The sequence below is a fragment of the Saccostrea echinata genome, unplaced genomic scaffold (genome assembly GCF_033153115.1).
Source record: "Saccostrea echinata isolate AGI-Se365-2 ecotype Australia unplaced genomic scaffold, CSIRO_AGI_Sech_v1 ptg000005l, whole genome shotgun sequence".
Classification (NCBI taxonomy): domain Eukaryota; kingdom Metazoa; phylum Mollusca; class Bivalvia; order Ostreida; family Ostreidae; genus Saccostrea; species Saccostrea echinata.
In genome coordinates this window covers 15,050,795-15,071,918 of record NW_026889754.1, presented here as the reverse complement: position 1 = coordinate 15,071,918, position 21,124 = coordinate 15,050,795, and the positions used below count along the sequence as shown (strand labels likewise).

Genomic DNA, 21,124 nt, shown 5'->3' with positions numbered 1-21,124 from the left:
CCACCCATGAAAACTTACAATCTTTCATAATTTAGCTGTAACTCTTTGAATGCCTCTTCTGATGAGGCACTCTGAGGGAATCTTGTCGACAGCGAGTGGTTGCTCCCCCTTGTGACAGTCTGTCCCCGCCCCGAGTCTGCGGATTTCTCGCGGTTCTGGATTGAGTTACGAGTCTGATCCCTGGACACCATCATTCCATTGAGTGAAGACACGATGGGCTCACGTTCGATGTACAACATACTGCTTAGAACACTCATTATCTCCTCAAGGGCTGAAAAAAGGGAAAATCTCACTTGATAAAGCATTGAAAAATGGAACTAGCAATCATAATCACAAATCTGACAGGAATAGTTTGTTTGAAAAAAACAACAAAAATCAACTTTTGAATTTAATCCTTGCATTTAGTTATCAACTTTGGAATGAAAGAGATTTCAACCTCCATGGTTTATTAATTATTAATCAACAGCAGTATGTTCATTCATGTGCAGATTTAGAAAAGGGGGGGGGAGGTCTGGACCCCACCCTGGAATTTGCAGAGATATTAAAAGTATATACTGAAGCAAATAAAAAATGACTTTGGACCCACCATCCCACCATGAAATAGGTGTTTTTCACGTTTAGGAAATGAATTTTACATTTTTTTTTTTTTTTTTTGCTTGTTAAGTAATTTTCTGGATAAGGAAGGGAATTTAGTTGTTTGTTTTTGTTTTGTTTTTTTGGCTTGTCAAGAAATTTTTGGGTTGGAAATTTTATTTTGACTGGGTTGGACCCCCCCTTGAAAAAATTCCTGGATTCGCACCTGTGATTCATAGGTCTTGCAGTATATACATTTTGACTTTACATTCAACGTAACAACAGTAAATGCTGTAAACGAAATAAATTATTCCATTGGTTTGCCCCGTAATATTTAGGATCCACCCCTTTGTTCTGAGCGATATACTTACTATAGTATACATTTTTGGTCATGTTCTCGAGTTGGGGCTGTACTTTGGCGTCCATGTCAAACTTCACTGAGTCCAGTTCCTGCAACAGCTCACTGGCCTGGAGAAACTCTGAAAAATGATGAAAAGTATTGTAAATCATATGCAAAAAGGATACATTAAAAACATTGACAGCTTTATTTTTATAAGAACAAAATGGGAAAAAAAGCAAAATGTTATTTGCCATCAAAGTCACAATATTTACCCAAAAATTTGGTTTTTTGTCAAAAGTCACATGCACTTGGGACAACCATTAGCTATCCATCAGGAAAATACTGTATACAAAACTAATTTTGTCTTGTCTTATTTCTGCCCTATTACACTTTGAAGCAATTTTGCTATGTGTTTTAAATTTGCCTAAACACAAATGTTTTAGACGAGAACTACCGGTAGTTGAACTTCATTATCTCGAACAAGGACATCTCAAATACCAGTTATATGACAAAGTAAACTGGCAGTCCCAACCACTTTTTCTGTTTTTTACCCTTGTTTTCACGAATCCTTGGATATCCACAAGTTTACTCTTGTTCCCATAAAGTTTAAGATAACAAGGTTTGACTGTATGTCTCAATTGAATTCACCCCATTTTGAATCTGTCCACAATAAGGGCAAAAATAAAATGGGAACAAAAATTTACTAATATACAGTTTGTACACAGGAAACCGCTCATTTCTGCCAAAGATAAATTTTGGTGACAGTTTGTTTTTAAGAGAAATGTAACACCCACCTCTATCCTGCATGACCCTGGACAAGTTTTCCTTGAAGATGACAATGCCCTCATAAGCCTTGAGGTACTCCCCCACGACTGGATGTTCTGCTAACTTTTTGGACATTGCTGTGCTCTGGCGGCGTGCGTCTGGGGGAGGCGAGGTACCCCTATCCTCCATCTCTATTTCCTCTGTCAAAATTAAAGCAAGATTTTTTAAATATATTTACTATAATGCTGTAAGGACCTGAATAATGCTTGTTTGTGTTTACGTGTTCCATCCATTCCTTTTGAATTTTTTATTCCAGAAAATTAATATGTGTGACCAGTCAGCAGGGGATGCTTACTCCTCCGTGGCACCTGATCCCACCTCTGTTTTGGAGGTCCGTGTTTGCTCTGCTCCCAATTTGTATTGATTTAAATAATGGACTTTGAGTTGAATAATGTTCATTATCTCCATATTTCATCCTATGTATATCGAATGCAAAGCCCCAAAAATTGAACAAATGAAAAAAAAAATCATTCAAAGAAAGATAAACAATTTCATCCTATTATCTGTGAAACAATTTTAGGTTCAAATATTGGGAAAAAACACCCACTTTTCATGCGACTATAAACAGTTACTTCTGTAGAATAGAAAAAAAATCTAAATATTTCTGGAATCCAAACCCACAAAAATGCCTTTTTATTAAACACATGCTTTAAATATATTTGAATGAAATTAATTTTCTAAACAATGAGATGTTTTATCCATTTTCAAATATCTGTAAAAATAAGGAATGTTCTAAGACCAGCTACATTTTTTTTCAACAACAAAAAATTAACCTTTTATTTCATCTGGAATAGGGAAGTCATCATCCTCCACAAGCTGGTCTTCAATAGACCTCTGGGAGGGGACTGAGATAGCTGGGGATTTAGACCTCCGTTCCTCTGCGGCCAACCGTGATTCCTCTAGACGATTTCTAAACTGATTTCTCAGTGAAGCGCGACTCTGGGATGAACTCAAGCGAATCTCATCTTCTGTCAATTCGGCACCGAGTTCTGGGTCAGTCTGGGTCTGTTGAATGATTGAACAATGATTAACAAATTGAATCATTTTTGAAATGTTAGCTCAAATTAACAATGTATTTATCAAGACTGCTAAAATGATAAATTTTTATAGTAACTAACTGAACAGGTACCTTTACATTATTTTTGCAAAGTTGCTTTAAGTAGCAATAGATAAAATTTTAAACTTCCACTATTGTTATTTCTCAATGAAAAATATCAGGAATCTAGAACTTCAAATTTTGCTAAATTGAAAACAAACTCAAACACATGCTAAACAATCAAGTTAGAAACACAAACAACTGCAAGAGATTAAAACAAAAAATAAACATAAAACAAGGTAAATTACAAACAAATCTTTGTATCATACAACAAAAACCAAAAAAAAATCATTTTGACTACAGATATTGTCTGCATGTATATTCTGTATGCCATATATTCAATGCTTTCCACTGAAAAAAAGATTAGGGTGGAATAAAACACTTAAGAAGTGTGGGACTCTTTGAGTGTGGGGCAGAGTTAACTTTAAACCAATGTTCTAATAAAGTGAATATTCCATAGGGAATATATAAAAGAAATATGTGATGATTCAATTAATCAAACAAACAATACTCAGCAAACGATTTGTTAGATCAGTCAGAGTTATGATCGTCATTTGTGAAGGTATCATTTCATAGTTACATATTGTGCCATGTTATGTTTCCATAGTTACATATTGCGGTGTCATGTTACGTTTCCATAGTTACACATTTAAGGGGGTATGGGAAGGTTCACCTGGGCATCACATCCGACACGGGATGGATTTACCTCGCTATCCATCATCATTATATCTAACTCTGTGTCTGCTCCACCATGACGCGCTATCATGGAGTCCGTCGTTTTCCCTGCTCCTAAAAAGTACTTAAAGGAATCTTTTGATGATGACGTAAAAGTGTCCCTAATAGAGCTCCCTCCTGTTGCCATGGTAGCGAAGGTCATTTCCCGTTTGCCGTGAGGGGCGGAGATGACTTTCTGGCTCCCCCTGGTGGAGAGATTGCTCCTTTGCTGACCGTACCGCTGTGATTGGGAGGATCCAAGGTAGCCGTGGAGAGGGGGGAGGGGATGGAGCGAGGTGTATGAAAGCTCTTGTAGGAATGTCATCATAGAGGACGGCTAGAAATGGGGGGAGGCAAATGTAACAGCATCAATCATACAGAGATAACAGTTTACATAGGTAGAAAAGGGGGGAGGCAAATGTAACAGCATCATGATCAACCGCTTACATAGCAATAGTATACATTATACTACATGTAAATGAAGAAAAAATTAAATTAATGAAAAAATTATAATTAAGAAATGGAATCCTTGAAATTGTGTTGATGTTTATCACTGTAAATATCAAATAGGATGAATTTTAAATAAGCAACTTCAATGTGAAAGAAGTCAACACTATGTGCATTTATTCAAAACAAATGTGAGATTTTTGGACAATAAAGGAAAAGTGTGAAAAAGTTAAAGAAGGAAAGGCCACAGGGACTGCAACATTAATGGAGAAGGAAAGAAAAGGGGATACTTCTGACAGTAAAACAAATAATAAAGTTTGATATTGTTTTAAAAAAACTGAGGTATTCCTTTTGACCACAAGGGTTTTTGTGAATAAAACACAGCAATCGGTGAGAAGTCAGGTGTATAATACCTCATCTCTTGTGTTCAAAGAATCTCGGGTCAAAGGTCGCAATAGTTCAACAGGTAAATTGGGTGTCTCTGAGACTCTAAAATCGTCCTCCAGGATCCCGAGCTCAGACATGGCTCGCGAGTTGAGATCTGCAAACTGATCAAACATTGTGTCTGGCAGAATGCCAAGCTGTATGGATTCCTCTGTCAGCTGACTGGCCAGAGAAATGATGGTCAGTGTCCGCTCCAGCTGGACATCAGTCAGAATCGGGTCAGCACTGATCTTCTGCAGGGCGCTGCGTACCGACTCCAGAGTCCTATTCTGCACGGAGGAGAGATTCTCTTCTTCTAACATGGACTTCACATTGTTAACAGCAGCCTCTTGGGAAGGAGGGAGTTCTCTCCCTTCGACAGCTCCATCGGTAAAACCTGGTGACGTGCTGAGAACGACCCGACCCTGAGCTGGGGTCACACGAGGGGTCAGCCAGGCATCTTTATGGCCAGACTCAGGGCTATGAAGAAAACTATGGGCAGAATGAACCGACTCCCTACTGCCTCCTTCTGAAATTTCTTGTATTGGAAGAGCATACTGGAGTTGGGATTGTGACCTAAACCCTCTCCCCCCATTTTCTAGAGGACGGGGGGATCCCATTGGTGTCCTCGGACCAGAATGAAGAGCCTAAACAAATTTTAGTTCATAGTCAATTTTTAAAAAGAAATCATTTACATTTTTATATAATGATCTTAATTTTACCTCATTTGGACCTCACATAGAGACAAATATTGGTAAAATTGAGATATTGAGAAAATATTCCTGTTTTAGTAAATGGATGGAAACTTTTAATTTAAAAAAAGCAACTCCACTTCAGAATAGTTTTTTTGGTTTGTTAAAACAGCAAACACAACCACTAAATTCTGTAAAACTCCAATTTAACAAAAAAAAGTTTCTCACTTCATTTTTAATAACACCTCCCTCATAGCAACTAAGACAAGAAAATAATGAATTACCCCTGAATCTACTTTTACTTTCTTAGTTTTCTTTGGTAAGGACTGAAATTAAATCAGTATACTGAATTTATACACAGCAAGGACAAATCAGATTTTACAACTGAACCATATTTTGTTCCATATAAAAGCTACTTTATTATGTTAAGTTTTATGCTCCATTAATTACACTCTCAGTATTCTACTCTGTTAACTACATTTCCTTCTCTGAATAAATAATGACCTAGTGACTTTCTGTTTATATATCTCTAAGTATTACATCTATCTAAATGTGCCAAGAAAGATAATGGATGTAAACAGTAGCTAGTGCTCGTACATGTAGATTACATGCACACAAAATATCTAATTTAAACGTTGTCAAGGCTGATGATATTATATATTAAACAAAATCATGATTATACTTAAAGCTGATTTTATATTGACAGGGCTATAATTATAAACTTACACTGTACAAAGAATAATGGTGAACAATTGATATTTTATATAAAGTGTTCTATTTGCACACAATATATTTTAATGCATAACATGCTAAAAATATTGACATCACTGAGATAACTAACTGCAAAAAAGCCTTTTTTTTGATATACTTAACTAAAAATAAAAAAAAAACAGAAAAGTTACAAGTTTATACAACATCAAGTCTGGAATATAGAATAGTCTAACATAAGCTTGGTATGGAGAGTGCTCCACAAAGGGCGATAACTGTTACCTGTTCATCGACCACGAGTTTATAATTATCTGACATGGAGGTTTGTCTGTCCAGCTAATTGTAAGAATTGAATTCAAAAATCAAAGTCATGTCAACAAAATTTCCATCTATAGCTCCTTACTATAATCTTCCATCATGAATATATCAATAAAGAAACGATTACATCTAGAATAATATTTCTAAAATCTTTTAATTCTTGACAAATGCTTTAATTTTCACAATTTTTAAAAAAAAAAATATTGAATTAAAAAATGCAAATTTCTTTCCTAAATAATTCAATTTTGTGACCTATTTCAGTATCTCTCTCTCAAAAAAAATTAATCCTGCTATTTTCTGTTACCTAGTTCTTAAAACAAAATAACAACTCTCCCACCTAGTAAATCATGAAGAAGACTTGAGATCCACCCCTGTATTTACCTTTCTGACTTCCTCCACTCTCGGAGACGGTTCCTGTGGTTCAACAGCAGGTGGCGCCGACATGGCTCCTGACGTTATTCTTGCTTCTGCCTAAAACAGTAAAATTTAAGAGATGATAATGGTCAGCTTCATATACAACAAACTGCTATTCAGGTCAAGCTTGATAGAGTAACATGTCAGATTTCAATAAAATTCCTCTTTTTTTTTTTTTTTTTTAAATCTTAATCAAATTAAAATTACATCTTGACAGAAAAACAAAATATAATCAAAAATTGAGAAAATCACAATGGCAATAATTAAAATTGCATACTAAAAAAAAAACCTTAAAAAACAATAAAAAGACAAAGAAAACGATAAAAAGACAATTATTTGGTGCTGAGAAAACAGGAGCATATTCACATTAAAACAATATGATATACAGTCAAACTTCATTATCTCAAACTTGATGGGACCGAGAAAAAACTTAAAAGATATCTGAGGATTCAAGATATCTAAAATACTTAAAGAATAAGTGGTCGGGACTTCTAAATCATTTCTACATATCCAAGGTATTCAAGATATCAGTATTTGAGATACCGAAGTTCAACTGTACATATACATGATATATAAGCTATAAATCATAGTTATTTTGAGTGATATAGCAACAAGAAACAGAGGCAATTTATTAATGATGACAACAGCTATATTTCAAAAGTTAATTATGTTATTTTTATCACTGGAAAATTTCACAATGCCTTAATTACAGTGAAAATATAGACATCACAATTTTAAGTGTTATTCGAGTTTATTATTTAAAAGTGAATTTTAATGACTTGCAGTGAGTTTTTTTTTTTTTGTCTTTGTAGTTTATTCCTTGTGACATTTAAGGTAGACATATCCTGACTTAACAGTTAAACACATTGATCTGTGAATTTAGAGTCCCTATAAAGGGGCCTCAGTTATTTGTGCTATTATTTCTATACCCTGTGGAGTACCTCACACTGATCAGTGAATTTAGATTTCCCATGATGGGGGCCTCATTAGTGCTGTTATTTCTACACCCTATGGGGTACCTCTGATCTAAGTTTATCCTCCCTGGTACTCCCCCTCCTCCTCATGTGTCCTGGGGCAGTATCCACCTTACGCGAGGCATCCACATCCTCTAATGTCATCCTCACCTGTGGCTGGGATCTCGTCCTTGAGACAACCTTCTCCTCAAAATCAAACCCAGACATCCTCCTTCCTTCTTTGTCAAATTCCTCATCTGAATATTCCTCATCAGGAAGACCCAGGATTTCCTCCTCAGACCTAAGTCCTCTTGAGGACGTTGTTTTCCTTGATGTCATCTTGCTGTGGTTCCTCAGTCCTCGTGAGGCTGTTGTACGCCTAGAGCCCTCGACCACTTCCTCTTCAATTTCTTCCTCATCCTCAGATCCATCTTCCATTTCTGGTTTGAAGCTGAAGTGAGTGCTTTGTCTCGATTGCTTCTCTGAGAAACGAGATTTTTCCGAGTTGCGAGATTTTCTGAAACTCTGATGAGTGCTCTGACGAGATTCTTTATCAGCAATATTTCCACGTGAACTCCTTCTAGAGGTTGTCTTGGAGACAGGGTCTAGTTGTTCTCCATCATCAATCAGACTTTTACGTCTGGACGAGACTCGTCCCTCTGCACCTGACCTCTCACTCCTGTCTCTAGTTGACATCTCGCTCCTATCTCGAGCTGATATCTGGCTCTTTCCTCTGCTCGACAGCAAGCTTTTATCTCGACTTGAGAGTTGGCCTTCCTCTTGAGAAGACATCTTCTGACTTATCTCAGAAATCTCAGTCTCGGCACCCTCAGGTTGTAAACTTCTCTGAGATGTCCTCCTAGAGATGGATTTATGCCCTGACTCACCATGAGATAAGCTTTTCCTTGATAAAGATCTGGATTTCAAGCTTCTCTGTGACTTTGTCTTGTTTCTAGAGAGAGGCTCGCTATCACTGTCTATAGCATTATCCTCATCCTCTTCATTAGGGTCCGTCAATTTTGAAATCTCGGTGTACAGTCTGTCAGACTTGCTATGGAAGCTGGCTTTGGAGAGAGAGGATTTTCGCTTTTGTTCATCTGTGTCATCCTCGGATTGGGAGCTGGTGGATTCTAGCCTGTTTTTCCTGGATTTTCCTCTGGATAACAGCCAGGGTGCAATGTCTCCATCCAGATCCGCGGACGAAACATGACTGGAGCTGGATTTCTGTCTCTGCGACTAAAAGTTTGTGGCATACATAATCAGAAGACTATCTGATCAATATACCTTGTCATCTTTAACATTTTCATTATGATACACATTTTGTAACTTTCCTACTGCAATAAGGCATGCAACATAAACTGAATGTCCAATAAAAACTTCAGAGATGTCAAATTCTTGTCAAAATATTTGGTAATCGAAATGAGTATGTTTTGCAAGATACATGTACATTTTCAATTTTTAAGATCTGAATCAAAGTTAAAGACCTAGCTGTGATTTCTGGCACAAGTTTTACTGAAACCGCAAAATAACTTCTACACGAAGCAGATACTAGTACATAAAATATAATCAAAAGCCTGAAAGGCTTCAATGACGTCGAAGAAGAAAAACAATTTCAAAAGATCATTTTGAATTTGAAGATAGCAATAAGTCAACTGAGTGACTCAGGAGACATAATAAAAAAAATAGTTTAAACAAAATATCACAATTACAGTCTGGGGCCTTATGTCATGGTCCGAATGGAGCAGGGTTCGAATTGACCAGACACCGTCGAACATGTTCATGCTAAATTCTTTTCAGTCAGTTGAAGAACTATAAAGGATTTCATGAATTTATATAATATTTTTTCTAATTGCCAATGTCAAAGCATTGTATTAGTGATTGCATCTAAACTACAACCAAGACTCTGTTCTGTTACAATTACGATCGAGTTACGATCGGGCATGGTATACGGTATACTGGGAAATGGAGGAAATGGAGAAATACAGCAATACTGGTCAATATCATCGGTTTTTAGAATAGAGTTAGTTAGAACATTGTATAAGTAAAGCTAAGATTTAAAAATTCAATCTTTTTTGTCTTGTAGTATTCGTGGTTATGTAATTTTGTAATTATTTTACCTCCTGTTGTGTTGTTTATGTTACACAGTTATCGTTCCGAAATGTTATTCATGTCATTCAACGCACCCTTTCTGTAGAAATTCATCCGCAACAACCATCACGTTTTTCTTGTGTGAGAATAAAACATAATATTGTTGTTTTGCAATAGAATTAATTGTAGATATAATTGATGGAATTTTATTTTCAAGATATTATTCATTTTGAGCATTTTCAAAGAAATTGGTTTATAGCTATTGTTATTTTCTATTGCGGATGCATCGACTGACACATTCGGTCGCGTACATATCCGGTCGCGATTTCAACTGGGCGCTCGCTAGATGACATTCGAGCTCCAAGAGCTCGACGTCATAAAAATGGTAGACTTCTTTTTATAATTTTAATATATTTACTTATAAAGTCAATATAAATTTGTGTGTTTATTTTACCTTAGCATCATCTGTCTGTTGCATCAGATTGGACAGTTCCTGGTCTGTTCCTTCGGTAACCACTTGTGGGGGAGGAGACACCTGTTTGGGGGGAGGAGTTACGACCTTGGGGAGGGGCTGACTGATCCGCCGGGTAATATCTGATGCCTTACTTTCCTCTTCTTCCTCCTAAAAAGAATTCATTCATAAATAAAATAAATTAAAATCTCAACTTTCTAGTATATAACTTGATTTTAATTACAAAGTTTGCATCTCTGAAATTGTGTTGGTTTGATGTATACTCCAAGGATCTTTCTGAATTTCAATGATTTCATCCCTGCAAAAAATAAATTTTTCTCTGATACATTTTGTACAACACAGTGCCACCTGACAACATCCACATGTTAGCTAAAGAAGGTAAAAATATAAATTCAATGTTTGAAATATTAAATTTATTCACAACTAAATCTCACATTCTGCCTCATTTTCTCCCAATCCACTTGTCATGAAAATTGCTTCACAAAATAATTCATCCTGACAGTTTCACAAATTTTGCCATGAACTCACAACAACCAAGCTAGAGGTGTGAGAATACCCCCTCTGCTGTCATTGGATAGTCCTACCTTACACTGCATAGGATGAGAAAACCTGGATACTCCTTACAGTTCTTAGGTTCACACACAGAGAGAGGGAAGAAAAATCTCAAATGACACTTCAAATTCTCCTTAGTATAACCTCTAATCAAACACTGGTATAGGTACCAATCAAAAGAGACTATGTTTCACTAATATCCCCATTACATAACATGCAGTGTCTCATGTGGAAAGAGTTCCTTGGTCCCTCCATTTGATTAAATTCTCCTGGGGCTATACCTCACAGATAACAGCATTCTCTCTGTCAAATCAAAGCTTTTTTGTATCTTTTTGTACATTAAGATTGACAGGTATCTCACAGGTCTCCCAGATCTACACTGTTCTTGTAAATTACTTTATGAATAACATGGTTTGTAAACTGTTAGGGATTTAATTTAAGGCTAAGTCATCTTAAAGGCAAGATTTTTAAAGATATCCAGCAAGACAATTGCACCTCTGACGATATACTTTTAAAAGTCATTTTAAAGCCCCCATCTACCATCCCCCCCCCCCCCCCCACCCAACACACACATATCTTTCCAAGAGTTGTTAGCCCAGCAAATCAAATGTTGAATATTCTTTATAATTTTCCTGTTCCAAAAAAGGTGAAAGACAACTAAATAAACATAGCCTTCCACACTGTCTAATAAGCCAAGCACAGTACAATACTTCTTTTCCACGGGGAAAGTTTTGTGACATGGCACTAACCAGGACAGTATACCTAGTACTTTTTATAAGAAAAAAAACTCCTATTGATTTGTTAATTAAGAATTAAGTTTGCTTGGCCTGGATGGGAATCACCCCCTGAGAATGCTCTTTATGTACCCTTTAAATAAATCAGATAGCGACACACATGTTATACATCTAGGATACTGTGAATGATCCTGATCATAGATAATTCTTCTAAAATCACAGTCTGCCCCCATATATGTAACATAAATATACCAGAGCTCTATACTAATAATAAAATACAAGCCTTGAAGTTCATGCAAACACATTTCATGCCAGCAGATTTTTTAAATATGAGGACATTTACTTACCACCCATATACATAATACAGTACCCAGTATTCTGAGTGTTTAACTGAAGGGAGAATTAAATAAAAGTTTAGAATTCTATACATGCTAAACAAAATTTTCATTAATTTTATAGTTATGATTTAGGAAAGGGATACATTAATTTCTTCTTCTTTTTTTGACACCCCCTACCCATTTTTTTCCCATCAATTTACATTACCATAATTTGAATCAAAGGTGAATCTAAATAATTCTACCTTAATTTTTCAACAAACTTTAACACAAAAAAAATGAAAGCATTTAATACATGAAATATTAAAAATGGAGTTTGTCTTTTTAGGGACTTTATGGAAAATTTTTCAAAAAAGCAATGACTAAACAAAAACTTACTGTACAATTATTCAGTTCTTCCTAAATAAAATTAAAAACTCCAACATCACACTGAACTAAACCTAATTACAGTAGAGTGTCATTTAGTGTTATACTCTGGCATAAAATATTAATCCCTATATTATCCACATTTTAATTGGTTTAAATAAGAAATTGAATTGAATGACAATGTCCCCGTTGGGTACTTTGGTTCAAATCTGCGTTTGTCATTAATGACATCATATTAATAACAACACACATCAAATGAGAACCATTGAATTTTCATCTCCTTCTCAACATGCCAAAGAATTCTATTTTACCCTCCATCATTTTTTTCTTTCTTTAATACTTGTCATTTTTGAGTTCTCTGTCAGAATTCATTTTCTTTGACAGATCATAATACAATCAACCCAATTTAAAAAGACCCATCAACACAAGCTGTGCATTGCAATACAATTTCCCAACCTGATTATAGTGCTATACACACAGCTAGCTTTTAATTCATTTATTTATTATAGATTTTATCTATCGCTGTACTCTGTAATATTTAAATACTTAATTCATTCATACCCCTCTCTGTGTTCAAGCTTTGAATTGCTTAAACATTATATACATATATGGTCCAGATATTTTAGCATTCAATTTTAAGGCGAATATTAAACATCAAGGTCTAAATTTCTCAAATCAGTTTAGAACAGATTTTATTTTCTCAAAGTTAAATCTTGAGTTAGCAAAAAAGAAAAAAAAGACTCTTGTGCCTCAATTCCTCAGTTCATTACCAAAAGAATTCTTTTACTTTTGAGCTCCTGCATTTTCCCAGTTTGGAATTTTTACATAATAAATAAAAATGCCCAATATACCCCCCCCCCTTTACCCTCCTCCCTCTCTCACCAATTCTGTCTCCTTTACTCACATGCACTACCTCATGGCTATTTCTCCCTTCTTTCCCCCAGTCCCTCCCTGTTATACCCCTATCCCCACCTTCCTACTTATTTTCTTTAGCTTTCATATATTTGTCTTTCTCTCTTTCCTCCACCCTTACTTTACTGTCATTTTCTCTCTGCATATGCCAAAGCTTTCTCTCCCCTCCTCCTCCCCTTTCTTCCTGTCTCTCTCTCTCCCCCCCCCCTTCCTTTCTCTTATCTTACCAGTTTCTCCTGTTCGTTGATAAACTCCTCAAGTTGTGTCATGGCATCATCAGCCTCTCTCTCTCGCTCTCTCTCTCTTACCAGTTTCTCCTGTTCATTGATAAACTCCTATAGCTGTGTCATGGTATCATCAGCCTCTTTCTTTCTCTCTCCCCTCTTTCTTTCTCTCTATCTTACCAGTTTCTCCTCTTCGTTGATAAACTCCTCTAGCTGTGTCATTGCATCATCAGCCTCTTTCTCTCTCCCCTCTTTCTCTCTCCCCCCTCTTTCCTTCTCTCGCTCTCTCTCTTACCAGTTTCTCCTGTTCATTGATAAACTCCTCTAGCTGTGTCATTGCGTCATCAGCCTCTTTCTCGGCTTCTGTCTGCAGCTTTTGAGCTTGCTCCACTTGTTCTATCAAAATGTTCCTTTCCTGAAAAATATTTAAGAAGTTGTTTATGTAAAATGTGTAAGTGCACTTCATTAAATGTTCCAACAAAAAAATCATTAAATTTATACAAAACTTGAAGGACTATCCAATAAATCTAAGAATCAATAAAAACGGGATTAGTTTCATCTCATAATTTTGCATTGTACAGAATTTCCAGTGATCTGATAGTTTGACATATAGTTGATAACTTACGGCCTCCCATTTAGACTTGTGCTCCTGGAACTGTGACTTAAGGGTATTGACCTTCCTCTGGGTTTTGGCTAAGGTCAAGGTCAACTGTTCCTCCAGCTCTGATATTCTCTGTTGGCTCTGTCAAATGTTAAAACAGTACATGAGGTTCATTTATACAATGACATATTTTATTAATCTGAGAGAGAGAGGGAGGGAGAGAGAGAGAGAGAGAGAGCATTATATACTTACCAACTGCCTGTACTGTGAAAATCTCCCTGGGATCTGATCTTTGGGTACAGAAGCCTAAAAAAACATTCAATGCATATATTTTTTTAAAAAAATGTTCTTCTCCATTGAAAAAGCAATTGGAAAATATTCTGAATAAGCCAAGATTCTAAACATTATACTTATTCTGAAATATAATGGAAAAAAGAGTTATTCCCCTTGACACAGCACTCTGAAATAATTCCAATAGAATCTAGATAATTTTAATGCTGTGTTTGATTCTTTTCAACGGATTCATAAAAACTTTGTAAACGTTGAATAATATCATGCATAAATTAATTGGTTTGATCTATGAAGAGCAGTTAAACTATGTCCATTTAATAACACTTTTAAAATGTTAAAATTCTCTCCGAGATGTAATATTGCTTTGTTCTTCATCATTGAGACAATCTACATGGTAACTTGTTGTTCAATAATTCTTATTCTAAAATTTGGAGGAGAAATTCTATTTTTGTCCATCAGTTAAGCTCAGTGCCTATCCATATGCAAACTACGGAAATCATTATTTCTTCATATTCCCTACTTTACAGTATGAAAAAAGTCCTCATTATCTTTGTATCTGTAATGGTTAACCAAGTTTGTCACTTGTTATAGAAATGTTCTAATCTCTGAGAGTTCAGTGATTACACAAGAAACATGGAGAGAATGCAGATCTTGAAATCATAAATGATCCCGACACTTTGAAGTGACGGGGCAATAAATATCATCACCAGGTCTTCAAACAGAAGTTATTGTGTGTGAACAATTATTACTTGATGAAAATTGTAGAAAAGGAAAAGGCAAGTGGCAAAATATGAGGATATAATGATCACATTTGTCATTTCCCAAACTTCTGTATTTTTTGAAATAAGATTTATGGCTTTCTAAATATTTCTTTCAATATTCATCTCAAATACTGTCCATCATAAAAAGAGAGAGTAATTATGCAAATTTGACAATAAATCCAAACAAACTGATGATAAAACTTGCTTATTTATTTTACTCATGTATTGTAAATTGATATAAAGACATCAGGAAATGCATAAAAGTTTGGATTTTTTTGGTAAACAGAGTTGAGGAAGGAAGTGGACTCTGAACACATACATTTCTACCTAAAATATTACTGTGTATTCTGTAGGGTTATTTTTGAACACCCTTTCACACTTGTAAATATTTTTCCAATATTTTAAATTTACCCAGACAAGATCATTTTCAAGAAATAATGCTGTTTACTCTGAATTTGCCCTGTTCTAAATTCATCCACTTGCAATGAGGGCAGAAGGGTGAAAAATAAAACGGGGTGAAAATTTCCCTGGATACACTATCAAGGCCATGGCAAAGCTCAGAGGCATGAAAATGCTGGAGGTTCAAATCTAAATGTGAACACATAATTTTGCACTTTGTGTTCCAGATCATGACACATGAGCCAGCTACTCCAAACTGAGAAACTTTTTCTGAATCAACTTAAGATCTTGTCGAATTTTGAGTGGGTTTACATTTACAGTATTACCGTAAATGCCCTCTACAGTGCTGTAAAGTGTAACATACCCAGGAAGTATCTGTGTTTATATGTACATTTACAGTTTTACCGTAAATGCCCTCTACAGTGCTGTATAGTGTAACATACCCAGGAAGTATCTGTGTTTATATGTACATTTACGGTAAATGCCCTCTACAGTGCTGTATAGTGTAACATACCCAGGAAGTATCTGTGTTTATATGTACATTTACGGTATTAGCGTAAATGCCCTCTACAGTGCTGTATAGTGTAACATACCCAGGAAGTATCTGTGTTTATATGTACATTTACGGTATTAGCGTAAATGCCCTCTACAGTGCTGTATAATGTAACATACCCAGGAAGTATCTGTGTTTATATGTACATTTACGGTAAATACCCTCTACAGTGCTGTATAGTGTAACATACCCAGGAAGTATCTGTGTTTATATGTACATTTACGGTATTTCCGTAAATGCCCTCTGCAGTGCTGTGTAGTGTAACATACCCAGGAAGTATCTGTGTTTATATGTACATTTACAGTATTAGCGTAAATGCCCTCTGCAGTGCTGTATAGTTTAACATACCCAGGAAATATCTGTGTTTATATGTACATTTACGGTATTAGCGTAAATGCCCTCTACAGTGCTGTATAGTGTAACATACCCAGGAAGTATCATCAGTCAACTCAAACTGGTTGTCAAACTGAACCTTGACCTCAGCTTCAGGGACGGGGTCAAGGGTCGACTTGTTCCGCTTGGACTGTCGTGTCTCAACATGAGCAGAAGAGTGATCTCCCCCTTCATCCTGGACAGAGGACTCTGCAGTCTCTATAGAGGAGGAAAATACTCAATTAAAGCCAAAATACATAAAGAATACAGAAGATATTAAATCCTAGTCAAAATACATAAAGAATAGAGAAGATATTAAATCCCAGTCAAAATACATGGAGAATAGAGAAGATTACACAGAACAAACCAGCATGAGAACCCAGCCTACCCAGATCTTAATATGCAGTGAACTTTTCAGACATACATGTAATGCTATACACATTGAATATTATTTGGCATTTTGCCCATAATCTTTCTTAACAGTACATTTAATCATGCACTGCTGTGTTTCATTCCTACTCTTCTACTTTTTTCTACATCCTGGTAATTAGAAATTAGGGTAATATACATCTTTTAAAAAGTCCAGCTTCAGATTCATCCTCCCTCTGTTCAATCATAAAAATTTTTTACCACTGTTTTAGATCTTGGTCTAAGGATTTTATAAATCAAATTTAATTCATTTTCAAATGCATATATAACTTCATCATACCCTGCAGGGCAAAATTTGACAGAAATGAGCATTTAACTTGACAATTTTGTAATGGAACAATGGTCATTTATTTCAGTAAGAGTTATCTCTCTTATTAAAGGGTCTGTAAACCTTAAGGTTTTGAAATATAGTGTTTACCTTTGACCTTGACTGGGGACTTTGTGATGGTGGGTGGGGGTTTGACCGGTGACTTCTGTTTCTGAGGGGGAGGGGCTGACTGTTTGCTGGACTTTGTGCTTGGCCGACTCTCCTGAAAATAATAATGCAATCAAACTAAGGAAAATGTATACTTCGTACATGTACATAAACTGTGAACAAAGTTTCCCCTGTATTCTTCATGATAATGACAATTGAACATGTCAGCAGAATTCCTTTTTGCATCTTTCCAGCTGTCCCTAGCTGTTTTAATAGTATAAGTGTACATGTGTATTAAAATAACAGTTAATATAAATAAAAAACTCATCTTCTCTAGTACAGAATTGTCAGCTTCTTGATTCATTCTCAAAAACATTAGTCAGTCAGTCACAGAGGAAATATAAGTTCACAGTCTCTTCAACAATTGTTATAATAACTAATTTTCCAGATAATATAGTGAAAGATCAGAATTTTCATCAGAAATAATTTCAAATATAAATTATTTCAAATATTTGAAATGAAACTTAAAACAGAAAAAACAAGAAGTCTGTGAGCCAATGCTCACTTATAATACCCCCGCTCTGATGTGAATACACAAGTTCAGTTATGGACAAACACAGTGATAATCAGGAAATTGACATCGGATTTGTAAAAACTGAATCCCAACATATGGCATGCCTAAACAAAGAAAAAATTTCAAGCATCTGCAATGAGTAGTTGCTGAGAAAACTACGACCAAAATTTATTATGTATGGTACGGACAGACGCACGGATAAACAGGAAGTTGACATCGGATTTGTTCCAAAAATGAATCCTATTATATGGCATGCCTAAACAAAGATTGTGCTAAAATTTCAAGCATCTGCAATGAGTAGTTGCTAAGAAAACTACGACCAAAATTTGTTATGTATGGTACGGACAGACGCACGGATAAACAGGAAGTTGACATTGGATTCATACAAAAATGAATCCCACCATATGGCATGCCTAAACAAAGAGTTTGTTAAAATTTCAAGCACCTATGATGAGTAGTTGCTGAGAAAACTGCGACCAAAGTTTGTTATGTGTGGTACGGACAGACGCACTGATAAACAGGAAGTTGACATCGGATTAGTACAAAAATGAATCCAACCATATGGCATGCCTAAACAAAGAGTGTGTTAAAATTTCAAGCACCTGTGATGAGTAGTTGCTGAGAAAACTGCGACCAAAGTTTGTTATGTGTGATACGGACAGACGCACGGATAAACAGGAAGTTGACATCGGATTCGTACAAAAATGAATCCCACCATATGGCATGCCTAAACAAAGATTGTGCTAAAATTTCAAGCATCTGCGATGAGTAGTTGCTGAGAAAACTATGACCAAATTTTTTTATGTATGGTACAGACAAACGCACGGATAAACAGGAAGTTGACATCAAATTCGTACAAAAATGAATCCCACCATATGGCATGCCTACACAAAGAGTGTGTTAAAATTTCAAGCACCTCTGATGAGTAGTTGCTGAGAAAACTGCGACCAAAGTTTGTTACGGACAGACAGACAGACAGACGGACAGACAGACAGACGGACAGACAGACAGACACACAAGGGTAAAACAGTATACCCCCCTCTCCTTCGGAGCGGGGGTATAAAAAATAGTTAAGACACTCATTTCAATATGTAGAATAAATATGAACTGCTCTTGCCTTTGGCTTGATAACAACAAGCTTATGTTTCATGTTGAAAATTCCATTTTACAAAAACATTTCACTTCACAAAACATGAAAATTCATAAATATGGTTTTTCAGTCAGAAGAATAATAATTAGCAGAAATCACAAATGCGACTGCTTCACTGACAACAAGGGGCAGCTAAATGTAAACTCCCAAGCTTCTGTGTAATCATTGTTCAAATATTTTATTATTTAATCGGATAAAATTCCATTTTTAGAAAACAAAACACGTAAAATAAAGAACTTATATTCCCTAAATCTTCTATAACTTTCTTCACTCATAAAATCCTGAGACAATATGCTGGACTAGGTTACTATCCGCAACGATGAATTTTATTGGTTTTTATTTATAATAACGTCAGCATCCCGATTTTATTACATTTCAAATAAAAAGTCACAATTGCGGAAGATAACTCAGATGAAAGATGCCGCGGTAATTATCCCTGGTCATTAAAAACACATCTCCGGTTAATCATCGAGAACAATCAGTATGTGATGAAAACGCAAAAGCTCGCAGATATTATTACTCCTAATGGCTTATCCCTTGTGTTCATGGGAAACATGTCTGATTTTTAAAACAACTTCTGTTTTTCAATGTCTAGCCTCAAGCTGACAGAACTTCTCTTCTGAATTTCTGGTCAATATTCTTTTTTAGTGACAAAATTTAATCATTCCTAATTTTTCCCCCTCCATGTAAACTGAAATCCTATGATGAAATCACTTAGTTTTCCCACCCTAGTTAGAGATTATGTTTTCCCCTTTTGCTTACACTTCACAAAGCATCGATTAGAATTTATTGATCATAATATTAAATGCCTTAACGTTTCGTTCCAGCATCCCATGCAGTGTATATATTGGATATGGAGAAAAATTAATATTTGAGGCTGTGTTTCACCAATGGACCATTATAATTGTTATCCAGGCTGTAGCAGGAAGGCTTTTATCCTCCACCTAATACACTCTGTCTTAAGTTACCATAACAGATTTAAATTGTCATGGTGACAAATTTCAGGGTAAAAATTTTGACATTGATTTTTTACCAGTCTCAAGAGAAAAATTATTGAGAAAAAAATTCAAGCATGCAAATATTGACCATAGACCGGCTGTTGTTGAGGATAAAAGACGATAAATATTTAACTCTGAAAAAATCTGCCAATATTTCGACGTCAAGCACAAGGAAAGCCTAATTGAATTGGAACTTTTATGAAATTTAGTTGCCGCACTGACGTAAACAAACCAAACCAAACACACAGAAAGGTGACAACAGTTGGAACAAAGTAAACATATCGGGGAAAATGTGGCATTTAATAAAAGTGACATGCTTCTGATCGACACTCAGTGTATCATTCTTGTTAACTTTGACTCAGCTTAGAGAAGCATGATGTATAGATTTAAAAAAAACTATTCAAAGCGAATGTAATAAAAATATATCCATTATGGCATAATACAATTACTCTACAGTTTTTAGCTAATGTTAAACCTCTTTTGTAAACTTTAACTTAGCATTTAGACAAAGAGTTGTATTGATTTAAAGGGGGGGGGGGGGGGGAATCATGCATTCAAAAAAGAACATAATAAAAATATATTCCATAATACATGAACAATTACAATTAGGAATAGTAAAGATTTCAGATTTATAAATTGCCTGCTGGAATATTAAATAGTTAAAAATCCACAAACATAAATATCACTTAAAATTTCTTTTCTTTTTTATTTATTTATTAGTCAATTGTGAATTAGGTGAATAATATGCATTAATATGCACCTCTTAGTGGGGGGGGGGGGGGATTCATTCATGCAGAATTAAAATGACTATTTTTAAGTCTAAATTTAAAGGCTTTTTGGCTTAGAATAATTTTTTTCATCCAACATCTCTTTCCTGAGAATAAAATTTTTATTGCATCATGTAAAAAAAATTTTAAGATCATAAATCAATCATGGACATAAAAAAGCACGAAAAAGGTTTTACACTGAGGAAGCAAAATAAACTCGATTTTTCAATCCTGTGCATCTCTCTCTCTCTCTTTCTTTCTCTGTGAATGACAATACAAGCTCAAAATAAAGCATAAATTTCGGTGAATTCCACAACATACCCTGTTTTTCCCTGCAGGTCCCTGCATATGGTCATAACAAAATAGATTATGCGTTTACTACAACTCAGTTATAGAGCCTTTATCTATATTCAACTATTCTAATCTCAGCATTGCATATGGTTTACATTTTAATATGACCTTAACCTTTGACCTTGACCTCACCTGTTGTAAAGCATCATCGTCCTGGATCTCGGGCTCTAATCTGGATTCTGCAGAATTACCCTGAAGGAATGAAAGTTCAAATTATATTTATTTATTAGTATACATTATACAATACAAGTTTTTAATTCATGAAATTAATAATTAT

General features: G+C 35.3%; 1 protein-coding gene across 7 annotated transcripts in view; it reads right to left on the bottom strand.

The window, feature by feature from the left end:
* The window catches only part of LOC133179815 (myosin-10-like), a 63,505-nt gene that overhangs the window by 7,610 nt on the left and 34,771 nt on the right, over window positions 1–21,124 (bottom strand). For 4 of the 7 annotated variants that reach the window (XM_061314485.1, XM_061314487.1, XM_061314490.1 and 1 more), the window contains 14 exons: window positions 20,980–21,039; window positions 20,818–20,838; window positions 17,011–17,122; window positions 16,219–16,382; window positions 14,040–14,093; window positions 13,812–13,928; window positions 13,482–13,601; window positions 10,046–10,213; window positions 6,518–6,607; window positions 6,101–6,154; window positions 2,512–2,743; window positions 1,708–1,878; window positions 945–1,052; window positions 19–271 (listed from right to left, as the gene is read on the bottom strand). In XM_061314485.1, the coding sequence (XP_061170469.1) occupies window positions 19–271; window positions 945–1,052; window positions 1,708–1,878; window positions 2,512–2,743; window positions 6,101–6,154; window positions 6,518–6,607; window positions 10,046–10,213; window positions 13,482–13,601; window positions 13,812–13,928; window positions 14,040–14,093; window positions 16,219–16,382; window positions 17,011–17,122; window positions 20,818–20,838; window positions 20,980–21,039 (1,724 nt within the window). Of the gene's footprint in view, window positions 1–18; window positions 272–944; window positions 1,053–1,707; window positions 1,879–2,511; window positions 2,744–3,507; window positions 3,886–4,408; window positions 5,066–6,100; window positions 6,155–6,517; window positions 6,608–7,569; window positions 8,740–10,045; window positions 10,214–13,481; window positions 13,602–13,811; window positions 13,929–14,039; window positions 14,094–16,218; window positions 16,383–17,010; window positions 17,123–20,817; window positions 20,839–20,979; window positions 21,040–21,124 lie in introns of all 7 variants that reach the window. The other 3 variants (XM_061314491.1, XM_061314489.1, XM_061314486.1) reach the window with 3 other exon arrangements.